Source organism: Baudoinia panamericana (genome assembly GCF_000338955.1).
Source record: "Baudoinia panamericana UAMH 10762 unplaced genomic scaffold BAUCOscaffold_11, whole genome shotgun sequence".
Lineage (NCBI taxonomy): Eukaryota > Fungi > Ascomycota > Dothideomycetes > Mycosphaerellales > Teratosphaeriaceae > Baudoinia > Baudoinia panamericana.
The window spans coordinates 376,256-394,960 of NW_006911267.1; the positions used below are offsets into that span (position 1 = coordinate 376,256).

The window sequence follows — 18,705 nt, forward strand, 5'->3', positions numbered from 1 at the left end:
CCGTTTGCACGAGGATACGAATTAACGCTTCTGATGTCTTAGATGTCCACTTATCACAGCTTCGCACTTCGATCAGACATGCTCAGGCAACCCTCTCGCATCATCGCTCCGATGATGGTGTCGCCTCCGGTGGCCGGTCGCTACGCTCTGTACAAGGAGGGAACAGTCCGCATTGTCTGCTGGCTTAAGACCGAGGCCTCTCACATCAGTGAAGCGGTGGTCAATGGCCTGTTTGAAGGTAAATCGTGCGCAAGAGATCTCATCGTGCTTGCCACTGCCGTCTCCTGTGCTCAGACTGTTATCGACATTCCGGGCAGGAGAGTGGAGCTACTGGATGAGTTTGTCGAAGCCCGGGCGGAGTTTGCAACGTGGTGGTCTACGCAGCCCGCTGATTCATCTGTCAAGGCCGACAATCTGACCCATCAGCACTTCATCAAGATTCTAGGAGAGGTTCGCAAGTTCCTACTACATGCGAGGACGCGGCAAAGGGGTACAATGATGGCACGACACCAAGATGATGTAGCGACAGCTCATCGCACCCAGACTGTAGATCCACTGCAACGGATTGATAACAATGGCATCGGCCAAATCCACGGTATCTTCTTTCATCTTGAGCTTAACGAGCCGTCCCAGAACCCGTTAGGCAGCGAGCCTCAGCGATACATTTCCTCCACCAAGGATACCAACAACCTCGGAATGGATGCACGGACCGAGAAGGCGTTGCACTGTGGTGCTTCTTACATGACTGCGGCGATGTAAGATCTTTGGTGCGTCAAACCTGGCAACAGTTTCAGGAAGGTAGCCTGAGTGTCCTTGCAGCGAGCATGACAACAGAGGTTGCTTTCGGAATGATGCGCCGAGCTGACAACGAGCTGGCTACTGTGTATCCCGACTTCAGGAATGCTGACCTTGTCGTTGACTATCTCGGCTACCGACTGGACTGTCGTGGCCCGGCGCCAGCACTCATTTCGCGCAAGCTTGCGCGTCGTGCGTTTGAAACCTCGTTGTGTAAGGAGCTACTGTTTCCTGGGGCACAGTTCATACTTTGGTGCCACCTACAGGAGTGTAAGTTCTCGGCAGACAAACCGGCTTATTTCGAAGCGTCTCAGAAATCTGGTGACGCCGCGATATCCACTTCAACACTTGCCGCAACCGTGTCTACAGGGCGTACGAAGAAGGTCAACAGCGCGTCCCACACTATGCATCCTCTAGTGCGCGTGGAAGGCTTCGTGAAGTACGATGCACTGCGTTACTGCGTGTTTCCCCTGTGGGCGGAACGCTTCAGATACCTCATTCTCGAACTGATGCAGTTCATCGATGCCTTGGGGCCGAAGCCAAGCTCCAAGGGTGATGGCATGTTCTGGATCCACGGATCTGACGAGTTCTCGGTTGGCTTGCGTGACCTGAAGGACAGTTCAGAAAGAGAAAGTGGTTGACCGTCGCGTGTCAAAATCTGATGGACAACTTTGTAATCACCTTGCAGCAGCCCTGTCTTCATTCGTCCGAGCTGAAGAAAAGCATGTCGCATTGCGATTTGAATTGTTGGCAACATCGAGAGGCTTCTAGATGGTGGTGAGGCCAAGAAAGTTAGGCAGAGTAGGAATGAGGTAGCAGACGATGTCCATCGTTTCGCTAATGCAATGGAACTGCCCGAGGAGACCCAGTCAGGCTACAGCATAGGCTCGACTATCGACTACCGGAATGGGAAGGTACAAAAGGCAGCGACCGCTACGTGACGCACCTTCCCTACCCCCTCCGGCAATTTGCTTTTTCACCATGAGATCATGACGCACTGCGCTGGTATCGTCACAGCGAATGTTAGAGGGTCGACTTTGGTAATGCGCACCTCTACCAGGCTATGCGGCATTACCAGATACGTGAAGATGGATGATCCGATATGGATTGTTTCATGGAGTGGCAGAGCAAGCAGTCCTACTTCCTTGCCGAGCTCGATACGACGATGGATGCTAACGCGCTACTGAATCGATTTGGCGCCGCATTGGGCATTGGTGCAGCGTTAGTTGTCAAGAAGGACGCCTTCCGGAAGATATTTCAGCATCACAAGGACAAGGTTAAAGAGGCTGTACGGATCTATTCCGGATCCGAGCTGCTCAACTCTCTCACCACACGAATTTGTGTTGATCTCAATCGTGGCTTCTCAAGAGGTGAGGTGCTGGATGTAGTATTGAAAGAGATGCATGGCAAGGCAGAGCAAGCACTTGAGCAAGACGTGCCATGCACAGCGAAACGGCACGCCACTGTCAAGGCCGATGCAGTAGTGACGGATCTCAATCTGCTGCAGACCTTCAAGAATTCTGATGTCGATTCTGAGCTGGAGCTTTACTTCGATTATGCAGGTTTCTGCAATCGATGCGTGCTGTTACTGAAATCAGTGAAATTCCCTGTGACACCTCCACATCAAGCAAAGAAAGGGATGACTGAGGATCCTGTCTATATCGGACTGCATCTGCTGGATGAAGCGAGGCAGCTTGAAAAGGCAAGACGTCCTATGGATGACTCAGGTCTTGCTCTCTTGGCACGTCAAGTGCAGAAGTACGTCGTGAAGCACGAAGATGACTGTATCCAGGCAGCTAAGCAGCGCTCGAGTGGCAATACTCCCGCCTCTGATCACTCGATGCTGTCTAAGTCTGCTCGCAAGCACGATCAGCAGTAGCGCATGGCGTCCAGTTGAGATGGCTAAGCTCCACTACCGACACGGTCTGTGGAGAGGTATGGTGTGCTGCAAGCGGTCTAAGCAGGCGAGGCTGCAAAGTCTGAGGGATCACAGTACCAAATACGAGGCGGAATGGGACTGGATCATCGTTGGACAGGGCGAGTACGAGTTACTGGAGAGAGTAGCATAGGTGGTATAGCTGCGTTATTGCACGCTTCAGCCCGGCGAGCAGGGCATCGATCTTGTGTAATCTCCAAGTTAGACAGTACGCTCGACTGGTCTACTGGCAGTCCGGCTTCCGTAACAAACGCTGCCGGGCTAGAAGGCCATGCACGGTCCTGTCACCCTTCTCGCGAAGGCACACCCGTCCCCTCAGGCTAGATAGATGCCGAATGTCAGCGAGTATGCCCTTGCGTATGTGCTTCATGTGTTTTCCGACATACCCTGTCACCGCTAAAGTTTACACTCTCCAAAACACACTGCCCTCGATTGACCTGCCCTCCATGGCCACCTCCAAGCACTCCAAACATTCCATCGTCCGCTTCTGGAACGAGAGCGCCGTGGCAGGCGTGATCGCGGTTGGGCCGTTTGATTCAGGTCGTAGTCTGGCCCCACACGACAAACCTCTCCGCTCCTTTGTATGAATGCCGTGTAGTGGTCAGCCCTGTTCCAGCTTAGAACGCCTCCCAAAGCTGTCGGCAAAGGCTGAGCGGCACCAAAGTTTCGATTCCGCTGTGGAGTCGTCCAGGAGCTCAATCAGTCCGTCGTCCAGGCGCTACATTTGCGGAGCGCGGTGGGCTTTCAGGAGCGCGATGGGCTTTCGGTAGCCCTGTGTTGTTAACACATCTCATTGGCAGGTTCTCCAATGCTGTGAGGTAGGGATACCTAGCTTCAGAGCAGAAAAACAAGTGACATGAAGCTCAAGCTTGGGCCGCTACCTCGCCGTCCGCGTCCTCGAACTCTTCGACCTCTTCCGTCTTCCCACTCTCTGGCGTTCGAGGCTCATCGTCCTCCGGCTCGATCTTCCGCAACTGCTTCCGTCCAAAGAAGTCATCAGTCTGCAGGCCACGCACGTCTTCGCTCCTGATGCCTCGCATACTCTGCCCGCTCGCCTTAGCGGCCTTGATGTGCTCCCTTACAGGCACCATGGCCGCATCCCGACACGCTTCTTTGATGTCGCTGCCCGACATTCCCGCACTGAGCCTTACAAGCGTATCGAGACTGAAAGCGGACGAGCCGTCGTGGAGCTTTGAGCGATCAAGCTTAGTGTCACGCAAGGTTAGCTTGAAGATCTGCCTTCTTTGTCCCGCATTCGGTAAGCTGATTGGGAACTTCTTGGGCATGCGGCGAAGAATAGCTTCATCGATATCCTGAATTCGATTCGTCGCGCCGAGGATGCAAATACGTTGGCTGCCACCCGACGCGGTGGAGGAGGCCAAACCATCCCAATGCGTCATGAACTCCGCCTTCACCATGCCGCTGGCTTCGTGCTCGCCGCTGCGACGTTGTCCAAGTACAGCGTCGATCTCATCGATAAAGACAATGCTCGGCTGCAACTTCCTCGCTAATGAGAATACAGCAGCGACGAGCTTGTTGCTGTCACCGTACCACTTCTCCGTCAGAGTAGAGATGTGGAGGTTGATGAAGCATGCGCCACTTTCCCGCGCTAACGCTTTGGCTAGCATTGTCTTCCCGCACCCAGGCGGACCGTACAGTAGTACGCCAGACGGCGCGGTTAGCAGCGAAGAGTGTGATGCATACAGGTGAGGCATTGTTAACGGGTAGATGATCGACTCGCGAAGCTCCTCAATGATGTCGTCCAGCCCGCCTATGTCTTCAAAGGTAACTGGTATATCGTGTGGACTTACGACCTCCATCGCGATGGTCTGCTCATATTGATTAAGCGTGAGCTCTTCCGGTTGCTTACGCGGCTTTCGCTCCTCTGGATATACGCCTGGTCGACCATCAGACCCTTCATCGTGCTCGGCGTCGTCTTCGGTGCCATGCTGTCCAAAGATGGATTGCAGACGGGTCGAAGCGGCGAGTGCCTTTTGTTGCGCTTCCGCTTTTGCGCCGGCGTCCGGATCAAGGCGAGATAATATCTGTCGAGCAAGGTAGTATGCTATGAGGGGCTGTCCATGATCGTCATGTTAGCCTCCGCAGGAGGGACCTATGGTCGCAGGATGGTCGCTGAAGACCGGCATTCACTCACTGCTGCGGCGACAAGGAGAAGGTCTTGGATGAAGCTGCTGAGCTTACGATCACCAGCTCCCATCTTGTTCTAGGAGTGCGGTCTGTGTATCGTGCCGTGTCGCCTCTATATCTCTAAAGTGTCTACTGCACCGGTGGATTCTTGTTCGGCGCATGTGAAAGGCCCAGCGATGTGGAAGGTGTGGCTTGTTCAAGCCACATGGCGTCAAGGCTCGCTTGGGAAGGCACAGCCGAGGCACTTTGAGTCGCGTCAACATCGACGCGTCTTCTCAACATCAACCAACACACACGAAACAACATTGTGTTCGACTCACGACAATGGCACCGGCAGCTATAGAGATAGGTCCTGCAAGTGGTCCGCGAAGTGAGCTCAAGCCGGAGGGACAAGCAACGACCAACGGCAATACGAATCGGACGCCACCCAGTCTGCAGCACGAGGAGTATCAATACCTGAACCTCATCCGGGAGATCTTGGACAATGGCGAGCACAGGCCTGATCGGACTGGCACTGGAACGAAGTCGATACCGTTTCCGCCACAGCATAGGTATTCTCTGTCACGCCCAGACGGCACGCTTACTTTACCTCTTCTGACCACGAAGCGTGTCTTCCTCCGTGCTGTCATCGCTGAGCTGCTTTGGTTCGTAAGCGGTGACACTAATGCCAAGACTCTCCAAGACCAGGACGTCCGTATCTGGGATGGCAACGCGAGCCGAGAGTACCTGGACTCCGTCGGTCTTACGCACCGTGAGGAAGGCGACCTAGGGCCCGTCTATGGCTTCCAATGGCGGCATTTTGGAGCCGAGTATCGGGACTGCCATGCAGATTACTCCGGCCAGGGCGTTGATCAACTCGCTGAGGTGATCTATAAGCTCAAGAACAACCCTTTCGACCGACGGATTATCCTCTCCGCGTGGAACCCGGCCGATCTGAAGAAAATGGCATTGCCACCCTGCCACATGTTTGCGCAGTTCTATGTCTCCTTCCCATCTAGCTCACCTACGCGGAAAGACAGTAGCAAGCGTGGCACACTCCATGCGCTGCTCTACCAACGGTCGAACGACATGGGTCTTGGCGTGCCTTTCAACATTGCTTCGTACGCTTTACTTACGCACATGCTGGCCCAAGCCTGTGATCTGGTGCCTGGCAGCCTGACGCACACAATGGGTGATGCGCATGTCTATCTAGATCACGAGGAAGCCCTCAGACTGCAGCTTACGAGAGTACCGAGAGACTTTCCCACGCTGGAGGTTGCTCGTGAGGCGGGCTGTGACATTGACGGATGGCGAGTCGATGATTTCAACGTCGTCGGCTATGACCCGCACAAAGGTATTGCGATGAAGATGAGTGTATGATCGAACGAAAGGCATCCATCCTACAACAGCTATTGCTACAGCACATTTTGAAGGTATGTGCTCTTCTCCCAGACACCACGCAGCCACTAATAGTGATCACTCAGCGTCAGCGTACCAGTCTTGGTGATCATATACTCATTGATTGCCACGTCCTTGCCCGACTCTTTGCCGTAGCCGGACTCCTTGATACCACCAAATGGTGACTCGGCTGCCGAAGAGTTGCCAGTGTTCATGCCAATCATACCAGCCTCCAGGTTCTCCAGCAACCGCCAAGTCCTGTCAACGTTCTTCGTGAAAAAATACGACGCCAAGCCCATGCTGGTGTCGTTCGCCCTCGAGACGGCTTCATCCTCGGTGTCGAATTCGAAGAGCGCCATAATCGGAGCAAAGGTCTCCTCTTTTGCAATCAACATGTCATGCTTCGCGCCTGTGATCAGCGTCGGTTCGAAGAAATACCCGTCATAACCCTTCGTGCCGTGTAGCTGGTTGCCACCCATCACGACCTGACCACCCTGCTTCTTCGCGTCGTCCACCTGCGACTTGGCCTTGTCAAGACTGCGGGGCGTCGTTACCGGACCTAGGGTCACGCCTTGCTCAGCACCATGTCCGATCTTAAGCGCTTTTGTCTTCTCGGCCAGAATCTGCGTGAACTTGTCATACACGCCCTTCTGGACGTAGACACGGTTTGCAGTGATACAGGCTTGTCCGGCGTGTCGCCACTTGAGCGCCATGAGCTGAGTTGCGGCTTGCTCGAGGTCAGCGTCATCGAAGACGAGGAAGGGGCAGTTGCCGCCCAGCTCGAGAGTGCACTTCTTCAGACCGTCCGAGCAGATCTTGGCAACGAGCTTGCCGACGCGTGTGCTACCTGTGAAGGTCACCTTCTTGACAAGCGGGTGCCGGCATAGCGACTCGCTCAGCGCGGGCGTGTTGTCGAGCGATGTTGGGAGGACGGAGAAGACACCCTTGGGGAAGCCAGCCTTCTCTGCCAAATACGCAAGCGTAAGGACGGAGAAAGGCGTCTCGGGCGAAGGCTTGACAATCATGGTGCAGCCTGCCGCTAATGCCGCGCCAGCCTTCCGCAAGATCATCGCAATTGGGAAATTCCATGGCACCAATGCAACTGCGACACCGATGGGTTGCTTGACGGTGAAGACTCTCCGCCCCGGTGCAGCAGGAACTTGGATGGTGCCTTGCACTCTCTCTGCCTCACCAGCAAACCACCAGGTGAAGCCCAACGCATAGTCCAACTCACCTTGGGACTCTGCAAGTGGCTTACCCGTCTCGTAGGTGACAATGTGGGCTAGGTCATCTCGGTTCTCACGGATCAGTCTGTCCCACTCCAGCAACCACTTGGCGCGCTGACGCGGGTTGGTCTTCTTGAAGGATTCGAAGGCCTTGTGGGCGGCGGTGACGGCTGCATCGGTGTCATCGGGCGTGCAGTCGGGGGCGGTGGCCCAGACTTTGCCGTTGCCTGGATCATAAACGTCGAAGCGTTTGCCTGACTGGGATTCGATCCATTCGCCGCCTACGAGAGCTTTGTCGCGGAACATCTCCGAGTCGTTCATCTGTCAGCAAGTTAGTGGAAGCATCAACACTGGGTTTGTCAATCAAGCGTACCTTGAAGGGGAGATTGGGCGCCATGTTGGTGATATTGATTGTGTCCTTCGTCGTTCTTTGTTTCTTCTTGGGTCTCGCCAGCTTTGCGAGGGGAGAATGTACTGACTAGCGATTCAACGCGATCGAGCACTTATTGGAATTGTGGTCGCTACGTCAATAGTCGACGGCATTAGACCGAGGGCGGGGTTCTGGGAAGGGCCTGGCGTGTTTCTGGGGAAAGCTGCTCCGGAAATAACGGGTTGGTTCGACTACTCCATTTGGTCTTCCGTTACTTGGGAAGAGCGACACGGCAGCCAGGGCGAGTGTGTCCGTTCAAGCTCCATTGGTCAGAATACCGCCGTGGAAGAACTCGAACGTCTGTACACCATGCAGCTCTCCCCGCAGACCTGCCCCGGAAGCTCGTCTCACAGCCAAGCCGTTCCCAGGACATCGCATTGGCGATACACCAGCGCAGAAGGAGCTGATCGGCGAGAGACGCCAGCAGGTAGGTATAAGAGACGGTACGTATCTCCTACGGATTTCTCGATCTCTTGCGCATCGCTCCTCTTCAAGCCTTTCCCCTCCTCGTTCGTGTACGTTCCTATAGCTCTTGCAACCAATATAAGCGGTTGGTTGGACACTTTTTTCGAGCATGCCTCGAGCAAAGAGACAGAAAGTCAACGGCACGGCCACCGCGGTTGCCCCTGCCGAGACGGACGCAACCATGCGGAACGGTGGAAGCTCCCACGCTTGGGCAGATTTGCCCGCTGCGCTCCATAATATCCTGCCCAAAGCCAACAAGGCCGCAGAGAGCGATGGACAGCTGAAAGCGTTCACGACCAGCAACGCCATATCCGCACCAGCCACATTTGGCATCAAGTCTGCCGGCGCGCCAAATGCTGTCCTGGTCACTGTCACCAACGGCAAGGCTGATATCCATACTGGCAGCACTGATGAGGCGGTGTTCACGCTCTCGGCCCTGCCAGAGCAATGGCAGGAGTTCTTCAAGCAGACGCCTGTGGCACCCGTAAGTTGTTGTACCGTCTTCGCCTGGTTGAAGCATTCCAAGCTGATTGCTGCGTATTGTGCTAGTACCAATCCTACTGGGGTATCAAGCGTCAATCCCGACGTCTCTGGGAGCACAACGCTGACCTCTACGCAGGCATGTTCGGGATGAACATCAAACAAGAGGGCATCGAGGTGCAAGGCGACCAGAACGCTTTCGCGCACTGGACGCACGTCTGGCGGCGCGTTCTCGAGATCTTGCATGATGCTTATGCTGGTCCTACTCCCGAGGACGACGAGCCTGATATGGACGTCGATCATATTGTGGGTCGGTATGTCTACATCACGTCACCAGTATGGGGCAAGTGTAAGGTGTTCTACGAACAGTCCGGGGAAGGCGATCAGGAGATTGTGTTCTTGCATACTGCTGGCAGCGATAGCCGACAGTATCACGGCGTCATGAATGACGAGAGGATGTTGAAGAAGTGCAAGATGACGGCTTTTGATCTGCCGGCGCACGGTAGGAGCTTCCCTTATGAGGGATATTGGCCTGGTTAGTAGACAGTCATCCTTCGCCACCGCAAGCCAGCGAGCTAATCTGGGATGGCAGGCATGCACACTAACACAGAAGATGCCTACGTGGGCTGCATCGCAGCAATGGTTAAGAAGCTCGGCTTGACTAAGCCGATCATTTGCGGTGCGTCCATGGCTGGGCAGGTCTGCTTGGCGGTGGCTGCTCGCGCAGACGAGGTTGGCGCTGGCGGGTCGATTCCATTACAAGGCAGCGACTACCTCAACATGGTAAGCTATTGCTTGTGATGGTTGCTGGCGATCGTGTGGCTGTGCTGAATTGTCTGCGATCAGGAGCGGCAATGGTACGATCGGTCACCGTACGTGAATCAATCGCTCTTCAACCCTGAGTGGGTTTACGGGATGATGTCGCCGACTGCACCGTTGAAGAACCGTCAACTCATCTGGCATATGTACTCTGCACAAGCGTACGGCATCTTCCATGGAGACCTTGTAAGTTCGCCGCAGCCACACTGCCTCATTCGAACGAAGCTGACCGTTCTGTAGGGTAAGGATAACATTAAGCAGTTCTTGTGCGAGTTGACATATCCTTCCACATGCTAACACAGTATAGACTTCTACTTTGGAGGCTGGGACGGCCGCGACAGGATGGCCGGCATCGACACGAAGAAGTGCCCGGTGTACATGCTGACAGGCGAATACGACTGGAGCAACACACCGGCCATGACCCAGAAGACGTGCGACAAGATTCCAGGCGGCAAGCAGGTGGCGATGAAAGGTCTGGGACACTTTCCCGCGACGGAGAACCCGAAGGTTTTCGTCGGTTACGGTAAGTGCACTAATTCCTGCTGAGCGGAGTCGATAAGCGACTGACTCGTGCTTGCCAGTGTTGGATGCTATCGATCACATTCAGAAGATGAGAGCTTGAGCTCAGTCAAACAAACACCGACTTGTATTGGCCAGCTCTGTTTGATGTATTCGACGTTCTACCCAATGATGACCTAGTGTACATACCACACGAAAAGCATTCTGTATTCATTTGTCGGGCGTTCCGATACCACAGTGCACAATGAGATGAAAGGGAGCGGTATATTTTTTGATCCCGCCATATGCATGGTCATCACTTGTGTCCTACAGCTCATCCTCCCGTACGAGCTTCTCTCTGGTGAGGTGCTCGGGGCTCGTCGACGGTATACCCGCCAAATGCAGAGTCAGTTCCAAATCTCCCAATAAAGCCTTCAACACATGACTGACACCCTCACCGCCTCTCAACGCAAGCCCGTATACGTACGGTCTCCCAATCAGGCAACACTTCGCTCCAAGCGCCATCGCCTTCGCGATATCCGCTCCACACCTAATCCCAGAATCGAATAGCACATCAATATCCTTACCCACTGCCTCAACAATCCGCGGCAGCATGCTCAAGCTCCCGACTCCGCCGTCGACCTGCCGTCCGCCATGGTTGGAAACAACAATGCCCTGCACGCCGACTTCGACGGCTTTGCGAGCATCGGTGACGTTCTGGATCCCTTTTAGCACGATAGGTCCGTCCCAGTGTTGTTTCAGAAACGCAACGTCCTCCCACGATTTATTAAGGCCAGGGAAGATGGTCTTGGTCCATTCGGCTGCCGCAAGACCCATGTTGTCCTCGACCTCAATGTCGTGGCGTTGTTTGAACTGGGATCGGAAAACGGGGTCGGAGAAGCCTATTGCGACGCCTATTGGGTCGGAGCGGAGGAAGGGGTTGTAGCTACTCTAAAGTCAATGTATGTGTTCGGGTCCGGCGAAGGAGACGGAAAGTTGAGACAGCTCACCCGTTGTCCATGTCGCTGGGTCGCCACCCGAGGATGTACGTGTCGAGCGTGACGAACAATGCCGTGAAGCCCGCCTTCTTGGCACGTTCGAGCATCGAGATGGTGAGGTCGTCGTGCTCGCGACTGGGCCAGTAGAGTTGGAACCACCTTACTCCATCGCCGTTCGCCTTGGCCACATCTTCGATACTAGTGCTGCTGGCCGTGCTCATAATGAACGGAACATTCTCCCTCTCGGCGGCAGCCGCAGACGCCGCCTCACCATCAGGATTGAAGATTCGCTGGACTCCTACCGGAGCGACAGCGATGGGAAATTGCAGCTTCTCGTCCAGAACCGTAACAGAGAGATCGGGAAGTGAAGGGGTTGGAACCAGACGAGACGGAACGATAGACCACTTCTGGAAGGCGGCTAGGTTCTTGCGGTAGGTTTCGCCTGTGCCTGCGTTGCCGCTCACGTAGCCGGTACTTTGGGCGCTCATGACTGCTTCGGCTTGTGGTTGCCATTCCGTGGTCCGGAACGTGAGCGATGGCTTTTCGTAGTGTAGGCCGCGTTGGTAGATGGAGTTCTCGTACTCGACTGGGTTGGCAGCATCGTGGTGCTCAGCTTTAGGGCGGTGGACGACCTGGTGCGCGCTTTGCTGGGCCATTGCTGCGAGGCAAACCAGATGATCTGCTTGAGTGTTGTACTGGAGAGTGCAACGGATGGCGTGTGGTAGGGCTTGAGCAGGTGTGTTTATGATACGAAGGATAGACGTTTGGATGAGAAAGAAATGGTGCCTACCTCCTTCACACCCTATATATCTTGGCAGAGATGTTGCTTTACAGGAACATAATACATTGGCTTCCGGAAGCAGTGGATCATGGCAACGTCACAGCGCAGGCACACTCCATTCGGAACGGCTGTCGCGGAGCAGTGAGGCTGTCATCGGCCAGGCAGAACCTTGACAGCGTGAGCATAGAGCATCGTTGCAGATGGCACGAACGCTGAGGCGGTGATGGTGGCATTACCTGAATAGGCGTTGAGGGTCAGATGGGAGGGAAGTAATTGCTTGCAGTCGGTTGAAACTGTGCATTAGGCCGATGAGGCGGAATTTGCCGCTCAAGCAGGGTCAAAGCTCGTCTCCGTTCATTCTTGCATTGGAGAGACACGCGAGCATTAACATACCAGCTCCATCATCCACACCCGCAAGCAGGATGCATTGCACCAGCGCGTCACTCCTCCGGAGTGCTCTCCACATCACGCCCTGCAGAACAGCCGCAGTCGTGCCGCCGTCCTTCCTCCTCCCAGCCTTCGCCCTTACACAGACCTCTCCCTTTTCCAGTACAGCACCGGCTTCAGCTCGCAAAGACCACAACCGTAACCGCGGCGTCTCCGCCCTCCACCGCACCGGCATCGGCAAGAAACAGCACCTCTCCGTGAAGCTCGAAGACCTCCCCAAACCCGTTCTTGACCCCAAACGTCGCAGCGACATCGAAGTCGATCCCGACCATGGCCTCTACGCTTTCTTCCCAGACGGCAACGAAGGCGACCGTATCATGACGCCTGAAGAGTACGCCGCTCACGGCCGCGGCTGGCGCATCCAAGAACTCCGCGCCAAGGACTGGGAAGACCTGTGGCGGCTGTGGTGGGTCTGTTCCAAGGAGCGGAATAAGATTGCTACGCTGGAGATGGAGAGGAAAAGGTTGGCGGGCAATGGACAAATGTATGGTGATGTAGAGGCCGGGACGAGGGATAAGCAGGTCAGGGTGACTATGAGGAACATCAAGGTGGTGTTGACGGAGCGGTGGTACGCGTGGGAGAATGCACGTCAGGCGGCGATGGAGGATCCCGAGGTAGATTTGAGTGCGGACCCGGGGAAAGGGGAGCAGGCGTATTTGCCAGGGAAGGGAGAGGGTGTGAGTTTGCATGTGAGCGGGGGTCTAACTATGATGGAATGCTAACCTTGGCACTCAGCTCCTTGACAATAGCAGTGCGAATGAAGGCATTACAGAGCCAGGCCAGGGGCTACCGCCACCAGTTAACGCACTTCCCATGTCCGAAGCGCGTGCTTGAGCGGCATACACGACTAGCCGCGTTCCAAATACCTACTCTTTGCACTTTGGCAATAAACTTGACGAAGGCAAGCTCTGTGCCACTACTAATCTCCACGAGCACGGAAGCACTGTGACATGAGCACAGGCCCTGAAGCAAGCCGCGACATGCCCTCCCGGAACAAACCCATAAGCCCACATGGGTCTGGTCTATTTTCTCGCCGACGAAGCTTGGACCAGGCTCTCTATCTCGGCTGCAAGGCGGCCTCTGGCGCACAGTACTCGCCATTCGCTATCGATAGGCGGCGACCGCGCTGCAATGTCTGCACGGCAGCTGGCCATCGAATTTTCCGCCTTACGACCCATGCCTTGCACCGGTGTTGGAGTGCTTGAGCACCTTCCTCGCATAACCAAAGAGGCAGTACTGGACTTCGACATGTTAGGTGCTGCATCTGACCTGAATCGCTATTGGCATTTTGCCAGCCCACAATACGCCAATGGCATGAAACAATTCACAACTTTCACGTACAAGCTTCAGCAGTGCATCGTCCACGATCTCTCCAAGCTCATCATCAACGAAGAGTTGCCGGGAATAAGAGTCTCGGATCCTGCGATCCGCCTACGTGAAGCCTTACGGCTGAGGAAGCAACTCAATCTCCCAGACATACCCATTACAATGAGAAACCCCAGTCTGCTCGAGATAGTCGAGAGCCGGGTTTCGACCGATCTACCGTCTGTAGAGGGCTCCGAGGACGCAGGTGGATCGTGGCCGGATGATGGTTCGATTCCGTACCTATTGCTGTCGCCACTGTTGTATTCTTCTTTGCGATAAGAGATTGTCTCGAGTGACGGCATATTGCGGTATAGGGAGTCCAAGAGCAAATCAATGTTCAGCGAAGAATCATGTCGATGGAAGCCAGCCTAGAATACCTGCTTACTCCGTATCGTGCCTTCCTTATGCGTGAACAAGCTTGTCGTTGTTGGTGATGGTAACATGGCAAGCGGAAGCATTCCGGGCAGGCACCCTCGGAGCGCCGCACTATCGAAGTGTAGCTCTTCCCACACCCATTGACCGCCCCCTACACCCTAAGTATCACCTCCACGTCCACTTACCACCAGTGCTTTAAGCTGCAAAGATGGAAGAGATCGCGCCAGAGTACGATATCGTCGTGCTGGGCACGGGCTTGACAGAATGCATTCTCAGCGGCGTAATGTCTGTCAAAGGCCACAAGGTCCTCCATATGGACCGCAACGATCACTACGGCGGTGAGAGCGCATCGCTGAACCTCGAGCAACTCTTCAAACGCTACGGCAACTTTCAGGCCGGGACCGAGCCATGGAAGAAGTACGGGCGACCCAACGACTGGAACATTGATCTTGTCCCGAAGTTATTGATGAGCAACGGCGAGCTTACCAACATCCTCGTAAGCACCGACGTGACACGGTACATCGAGTTCAAGCAGGTGGCGGGCAGCTATGTACAGCAGGGGAACGGGGCCAGGGCGACAGTGGCCAAAGTGCCGAGTGACGCTGGCGAGGCGCTGAGGAGTCCGTTGATGGGCATATTCGAGAAGCGAAGAGCGCGCAACTTCCTGAGCTGGGTGGCGGCCTTTGACGAGGCAAACCCGAGCACACACAATGGTAATTCGTGAAGCTCCAATGAGAATGGGAAGGCGCACTGACGGATCGATGACCAGGCATGAACCTCAGTCAGGCGACCATGCGGCAAGTCTACGACAAGTACGGCCTCGAACCCTCCACCCGCGACTTCATTGGCCACAGCATGGCCCTCTACACCAACGACGACTACGTCGACAAACGCGGCCAAGCCAAAGACTGCGTCGAGCGCATCCGTCTCTACGTCAACAGCATGGCACGCTACGGCAAGAGTCCCTACATCTACCCTCTCTACGGCCTTGGCGAACTGCCCCAAGGCTTCGCTCGTCTCTCCGCTATCTACGGCGGCACCTACATGCTCAACACCACCGTCGACGAGATCAAGTACGACAGTTCCGGCAAGGTCAGCGGAATAAGAGCAACAATGAAGGAACGAGGCGAGGATGGCGAGGGCATGAAGTTCGAGACGAAGTGCAAGAAGATTCTCGCGGACCCGTCATACTTCTCCGGCAAGGTACAAGTGGTCGGGCAGATACTGAAATGCATCTGCATCCTCAACCACCCCATCGATAGGACCGACAACGCCGACAGCCTGCAACTCATCATCCCGCAATCGCAAGTTGGGCGCAAGAACGACATCTATATCGCCATGGTCTCCTCGGCGCACAACGTATGTCCCAAGGGCTACTATATCGCCATTGTCTCCACCATTGCCGAGACGGACTCGAACCATCATCTTGAACTTCAGCCAGGTTTGGAAAGGTTGGGACGTATTGAGGAGAAATTTATGGGTGCGCCAATCCCGATCTATGCGCCCAAGGGCGATGGGAAGGCGGATGAGGTGTTCTTGAGCAAGAGCTATGATGCGAGCAGCCATTTCGAGACTATGACTGACGATGTGAGGGATATTTATAGGCGGGCGATGGGTGAGGAGTTGAGGGTAGAGGGTTTGAAGGAGGGGCAGAATCTGGTGGCGGAGGAGTAATGGGAATCTGAGCAGTGAGTTGCGCTCTTTCTCGGACGTGACGTTCAGATTGGGCGATGGCAATGGGCAGGCATGAGGCACGAAAGTGACGGAGCAATGATGGCGTTGTTGGTGCTGAGCATTGGTCGTCGTTCAGTCCGTCTGGAGGCAACCTTAGTAAGACAGAGCGTTAGAAGTACTTGAGTGCAACAAGCACGCTTGTTAGTGATGTTATTCTGCCGACGCGACTTGCAGTGTGTCTTAGTGGAGATGAATCGCATCTGGCCAAGCCATGTATGGTGACGTGCACCTTCGACCCAAGAGCCTTATCCCTCACTGCCACAGAGTGCACATTTACTGTGGCAAACCGAAGGCTAAAGGGAAGAGAAGCCTTTTAGTAACACTCTGTGTAGTACCCCAGAGTCCTGTGAAGCATCAGTATTGCATTGATTCATTCCCGTGTCTGATCGAAAGCACCTGCACCGCCTCTCTTTTGTGTCGAGCATCAACCCTTCTGTTTTTCGACCTTTCGCATATCTAGCTGCTACGATATTTCGTACCAATCGCGAATGCTGAGCGAATCCTTCTGCTCATGGCTGCTGCTCTTTAGTCTTGCCTTGTACACTCTCGGTCAGTCAACTTCAAATGATCCTATTCGGGGAGTCAACCTTGGAGGCTGGCTGGTTACAGAGCAATGGTGCGCAATGATCGCCAAGTGCGTTGATCAGCACACATCATCTCACCGTACCATACAGGATCACTCCGGCAGTCTACCAAGGCACCTACGCAAACGACGAATGGCACCTCTGCAACCAACTAGGCCCTAAACAATGTGCATCCACCCTCCGCTCACACTGGTCTTCCTTTTACGTCCGCGATGACCTCGTCGCCATACGGTCTGCAGGTCTCAACAGGATCCGGATACCCATCGGCTACTGGGCGGTCGATCTTCTGCCCTACGAGCCTTACGTCTCTGGACAGTACCCTTACCTCATCCGAGCCGTGCAATGGGCCGGCGAACTAGGATTGTCCGTGATTATTGACCTGCATGGCGCACCAGGGTCCCAGAATGGGCAGGACAATTCGGGATTGATTGGGCCGGTGCTTTTTCCGAGCAACGCGTCGAATGTGGACCGGAGTCTTAATGTGTTGAGGAACCTGACCGAGGAGTTCTCATCTCTGGTTTACAACAATACCGTGATAGGCAAGCTTGTCCCAGTTACAATCAACCTTGTGATTGCAATTTCTAACTTGTATACATAGGTGTGGAGTTGCTCAACGAACCTAGACTATCTGCGACCTTCTCCATGGACCAGCTCAAGCGTTTCTATACAAACGGGTCTGCCGTGGTGCACGATGCGAGCACCCGAAGTGGCTTCAATGTCACTATACACGGTACCCCACCTTCGTTTGTTCGTGACAGGCACTGAGGGTGGTAGCTAACAGTGCGTCTCAGATGCCTTCTGGGGACCGCAGTATTGGACGAACTACAATCCGAGCAACGCCGCAGCCTCTCAGCCTGCGCAAGGCCTGGCAATTGACACGCACCAGTACTACGCCTTTGCACCCCTCAACAACCTCACCGCACCGCAAATCCTGCAGTCAATCTGCAATATCTCACAGCTACTGAAGGCGCCTCATAGCGGCATTCCGCCGACTGTGGTTGGGGAATGGAGTCTTGAAACAGGTGTGCCTTGCTAATTGACGCATCATTTGGAGCCTACCTCAATACTGATCTTTCAACAGGCAATTCTCCAGTCGCATCAAGCTCCGATCAGAACGGCAATGACAACCAGGCACGCCGAACGTGGTTTCGTCTGCTCGCTGAAGCGCAGATGCGTGCATACTCTCCCACCGCGGAGGGTCAGAGTTCGATCGGGTGGATCTTCTGGGCTTGTATGCTATCACTGTTCAAACGGTTCGTGACGAGGTCTTGCTAAGTGGGATGTAGGGAAAACTGAGTATGACATTGATACGTGGTCATATCGCCGCGGCGTCGCAGACGGATGGATACCTTCCATCGCAAGCAATTACTCGACCTACGCCTTTCCAGTCCTTGCGAACGGGTGTGTCGACACGACTTACAACTATACTGCTCCGCGAAAGGTTGGCAGTGCCGGAATGGTCAGCGCGGGTATGCTGGACTCGAGGTTGCTTGCTTTAGCGGCGTTGGTGTGTATCGCAGTGGCGATGTGAGTACGCCGGTTGAGCTATGAGGTTACAATGTATCCATGGTTAGCTGGCTTGATATTCGATCGGGGCTGGACCACGAAGCACGATACACAAGAACAAAATACGTACCTCGATCGAGGAAGCATAAAGCATGGAGCATGAGCATGGAGCACTGAGCGCGGTGTGACGTTGAAGGACAAAGCATAAGGTGTGAAGTGTAAAGCAGTAAAGCTGGGATACGGAGCATGAACCCGTTCAACACGGGCTGCTTGTGCGCTGCGTTCGCCCTTGCAGTGCAGCGCAGACGCACGGCTTCGACCTGTACCTGGTCAATGGGACGGTAGGTGTGTTCGATCCCACAGCCTGCAAAAGAAGGCAGTAGTCAGAATAGACTCACGGGAACGCGTTTATTACGAACGTTGCACGGTCACTGCCATTGTTACACGAGCCAGCGCCGGTGCGTGTCACCATTGAACAATGCAAGTTGCCTGACACAGAACAAAGAAACGTGGTTGATGGACCGTCGTTATTGACGGCCTCGAGGTGGCTTGCAGCATGCAATGGCATCGTGCAGCGTTAGTCGAGCTTGGCTGCAGGGCTTACGCGGCTTGTCAGGCGTATCAGCGGGCCTCGTGTGAGCTTGAGCGACGGGAAAATGTTGTTCTGCATACTGGGGCAAAGTGTCAGCAATCGTGCAGGAAGCGCTTGATGTCTGTGGAGAAGTTGCTCTTGATCACCTC

At 54.7% G+C, this 18,705-nt stretch overlaps 11 protein-coding genes across 11 annotated transcripts; 8 read left to right on the top strand and 3 right to left on the bottom strand.

Annotated features, from left to right (window-relative positions):
• Positions 1-114: 114 nt before the first annotated feature.
• On the top strand, positions 115-1,725 carry BAUCODRAFT_568129 (uncharacterized protein; the record flags this gene model as incomplete). Its single annotated transcript, XM_007681328.1, has 2 exons — positions 115-755; positions 803-1,725. 2 exons carry the CDS (start codon positions 115-117, stop codon positions 1,434-1,436), a joined length of 1,275 nt encoding a protein of 424 aa, XP_007679518.1. The 3' UTR covers positions 1,437-1,725.
• Positions 1,725-2,963, top strand: BAUCODRAFT_235836 (uncharacterized protein). The gene has a single exon (XM_007681329.1). It carries the CDS (start codon positions 1,898-1,900, stop codon positions 2,672-2,674), a length of 777 nt encoding a protein of 258 aa, XP_007679519.1. The 5' UTR covers positions 1,725-1,897; the 3' UTR covers positions 2,675-2,963.
• Positions 2,964-3,399: 436 nt separating this feature from the next.
• Positions 3,400-4,875, bottom strand: BAUCODRAFT_235861 (uncharacterized protein). The gene has a single exon (XM_007681330.1). The coding sequence runs from the start codon at positions 4,549-4,551 to the stop codon at positions 3,595-3,597; it is 957 nt and encodes a 318-aa protein (XP_007679520.1). The 5' UTR covers positions 4,552-4,875; the 3' UTR covers positions 3,400-3,594.
• A 328-nt stretch (positions 4,876-5,203) lies between these two features.
• On the top strand, positions 5,204-6,144 carry BAUCODRAFT_26621 (uncharacterized protein; the record flags this gene model as incomplete). The annotated part of the gene is made up of 2 exons (XM_007680954.1): positions 5,204-5,979; positions 6,072-6,144. The coding sequence occupies 2 exons, from the start codon at positions 5,204-5,206 to the stop codon at positions 6,142-6,144; spliced, it is 849 nt and encodes a 282-aa protein (XP_007679144.1).
• BAUCODRAFT_36998 (uncharacterized protein) lies at positions 6,115-7,946 on the bottom strand. The gene is made up of 2 exons (XM_007681027.1): positions 7,856-7,946; positions 6,115-7,803 (listed from the first exon to the last, which is right to left on the bottom strand). Exons 1-2 carry the CDS (start codon positions 7,877-7,879, stop codon positions 6,325-6,327), a joined length of 1,503 nt encoding a protein of 500 aa, XP_007679217.1. The 5' UTR covers positions 7,880-7,946; the 3' UTR covers positions 6,115-6,324.
• A 586-nt stretch (positions 7,947-8,532) lies between these two features.
• BAUCODRAFT_113515 (uncharacterized protein) lies at positions 8,533-10,298 on the top strand (the record flags this gene model as incomplete). The annotated part of the gene is made up of 7 exons (XM_007681331.1): positions 8,533-8,861; positions 8,927-8,942; positions 8,997-9,392; positions 9,450-9,640; positions 9,704-9,866; positions 9,984-10,199; positions 10,258-10,298. Exons 1-7 carry the CDS (start codon positions 8,559-8,561, stop codon positions 10,296-10,298), a joined length of 1,326 nt encoding a protein of 441 aa, XP_007679521.1. The 5' UTR covers positions 8,533-8,558.
• A 27-nt stretch (positions 10,299-10,325) lies between these two features.
• Positions 10,326-12,123, bottom strand: BAUCODRAFT_37000 (uncharacterized protein). The gene is made up of 2 exons (XM_007681028.1): positions 11,185-12,123; positions 10,326-11,120 (listed from the first exon to the last, which is right to left on the bottom strand). Exons 1-2 carry the CDS (start codon positions 11,826-11,828, stop codon positions 10,502-10,504), a joined length of 1,263 nt encoding a protein of 420 aa, XP_007679218.1. The 5' UTR covers positions 11,829-12,123; the 3' UTR covers positions 10,326-10,501.
• Positions 12,124-12,159: 36 nt separating this feature from the next.
• On the top strand, positions 12,160-13,501 carry BAUCODRAFT_37001 (uncharacterized protein). The gene is made up of 2 exons (XM_007681029.1): positions 12,160-13,077; positions 13,136-13,501. Exons 1-2 carry the CDS (start codon positions 12,376-12,378, stop codon positions 13,232-13,234), a joined length of 801 nt encoding a protein of 266 aa, XP_007679219.1. The 5' UTR covers positions 12,160-12,375; the 3' UTR covers positions 13,235-13,501.
• Positions 13,502-13,531: 30 nt separating this feature from the next.
• On the top strand, positions 13,532-14,044 carry BAUCODRAFT_150663 (uncharacterized protein; the record flags this gene model as incomplete). Its single annotated transcript, XM_007681332.1, has 1 exon — positions 13,532-14,044. One exon carries the CDS (start codon positions 13,532-13,534, stop codon positions 14,042-14,044), a length of 513 nt encoding a protein of 170 aa, XP_007679522.1.
• A 360-nt stretch (positions 14,045-14,404) lies between these two features.
• BAUCODRAFT_37004 (uncharacterized protein) lies at positions 14,405-16,063 on the top strand. The gene is made up of 2 exons (XM_007681030.1): positions 14,405-14,853; positions 14,910-16,063. The coding sequence occupies exons 1-2, from the start codon at positions 14,424-14,426 to the stop codon at positions 15,812-15,814; spliced, it is 1,335 nt and encodes a 444-aa protein (XP_007679220.1). The 5' UTR covers positions 14,405-14,423; the 3' UTR covers positions 15,815-16,063.
• Positions 16,064-16,319: 256 nt separating this feature from the next.
• BAUCODRAFT_37006 (glycoside hydrolase family 5 protein) lies at positions 16,320-18,347 on the top strand. Its single transcript, XM_007681031.1, has 6 exons — positions 16,320-16,490; positions 16,549-16,997; positions 17,057-17,188; positions 17,250-17,480; positions 17,540-17,689; positions 17,745-18,347. Exons 1-6 carry the CDS (start codon positions 16,363-16,365, stop codon positions 17,987-17,989), a joined length of 1,335 nt encoding a protein of 444 aa, XP_007679221.1. The 5' UTR covers positions 16,320-16,362; the 3' UTR covers positions 17,990-18,347.
• Positions 18,348-18,705: the final 358 nt, after the last annotated feature.

Excerpts from the sequence above, each read along its gene's own strand:
- BAUCODRAFT_37000 (XM_007681028.1), bottom strand. The coding sequence starts at position 11,828 with ATGGCCCAGCAAAGCGCGCACCAGGTCGTCCACCGCCCTAAAGCTGAG. Across the intron at positions 11,121-11,184 it reads CCCAGCGACATGGACAACGG|CTACAACCCCTTCCTCCGCT; the intron begins GTGAGCTGTCTC and ends ACTTTAGAGTAG.
- BAUCODRAFT_37006 (XM_007681031.1), top strand. The coding sequence starts at position 16,363 with ATGCTGAGCGAATCCTTCTGCTCATGGCTGCTGCTCTTTAGTCTTGCC. Across the intron at positions 16,491-16,548 it reads TGGCTGGTTACAGAGCAATG|GATCACTCCGGCAGTCTACC; the intron begins GTGCGCAATGAT and ends CGTACCATACAG. Across the intron at positions 17,189-17,249 it reads CTTCAATGTCACTATACACG|ATGCCTTCTGGGGACCGCAG; the intron begins GTACCCCACCTT and ends AGTGCGTCTCAG.
- BAUCODRAFT_235861 (XM_007681330.1), bottom strand. The coding sequence starts at position 4,551 with ATGGAGGTCGTAAGTCCACACGATATACCAGTTACCTTTGAAGACATA.
- BAUCODRAFT_37004 (XM_007681030.1), top strand. The coding sequence starts at position 14,424 with ATGTCTGTCAAAGGCCACAAGGTCCTCCATATGGACCGCAACGATCAC. Across the intron at positions 14,854-14,909 it reads AAACCCGAGCACACACAATG|GCATGAACCTCAGTCAGGCG; the intron begins GTAATTCGTGAA and ends ATCGATGACCAG.
- BAUCODRAFT_235836 (XM_007681329.1), top strand. The coding sequence starts at position 1,898 with ATGGATTGTTTCATGGAGTGGCAGAGCAAGCAGTCCTACTTCCTTGCC.
- BAUCODRAFT_36998 (XM_007681027.1), bottom strand. The coding sequence starts at position 7,879 with ATGGCGCCCAATCTCCCCTTCAAG. Across the intron at positions 7,804-7,855 it reads CGCCCAATCTCCCCTTCAAG|ATGAACGACTCGGAGATGTT; the intron begins GTACGCTTGATT and ends ACTTGCTGACAG.
- BAUCODRAFT_37001 (XM_007681029.1), top strand. The coding sequence starts at position 12,376 with ATGCATTGCACCAGCGCGTCACTCCTCCGGAGTGCTCTCCACATCACG. Across the intron at positions 13,078-13,135 it reads TGCCAGGGAAGGGAGAGGGT|CTCCTTGACAATAGCAGTGC; the intron begins GTGAGTTTGCAT and ends CTTGGCACTCAG.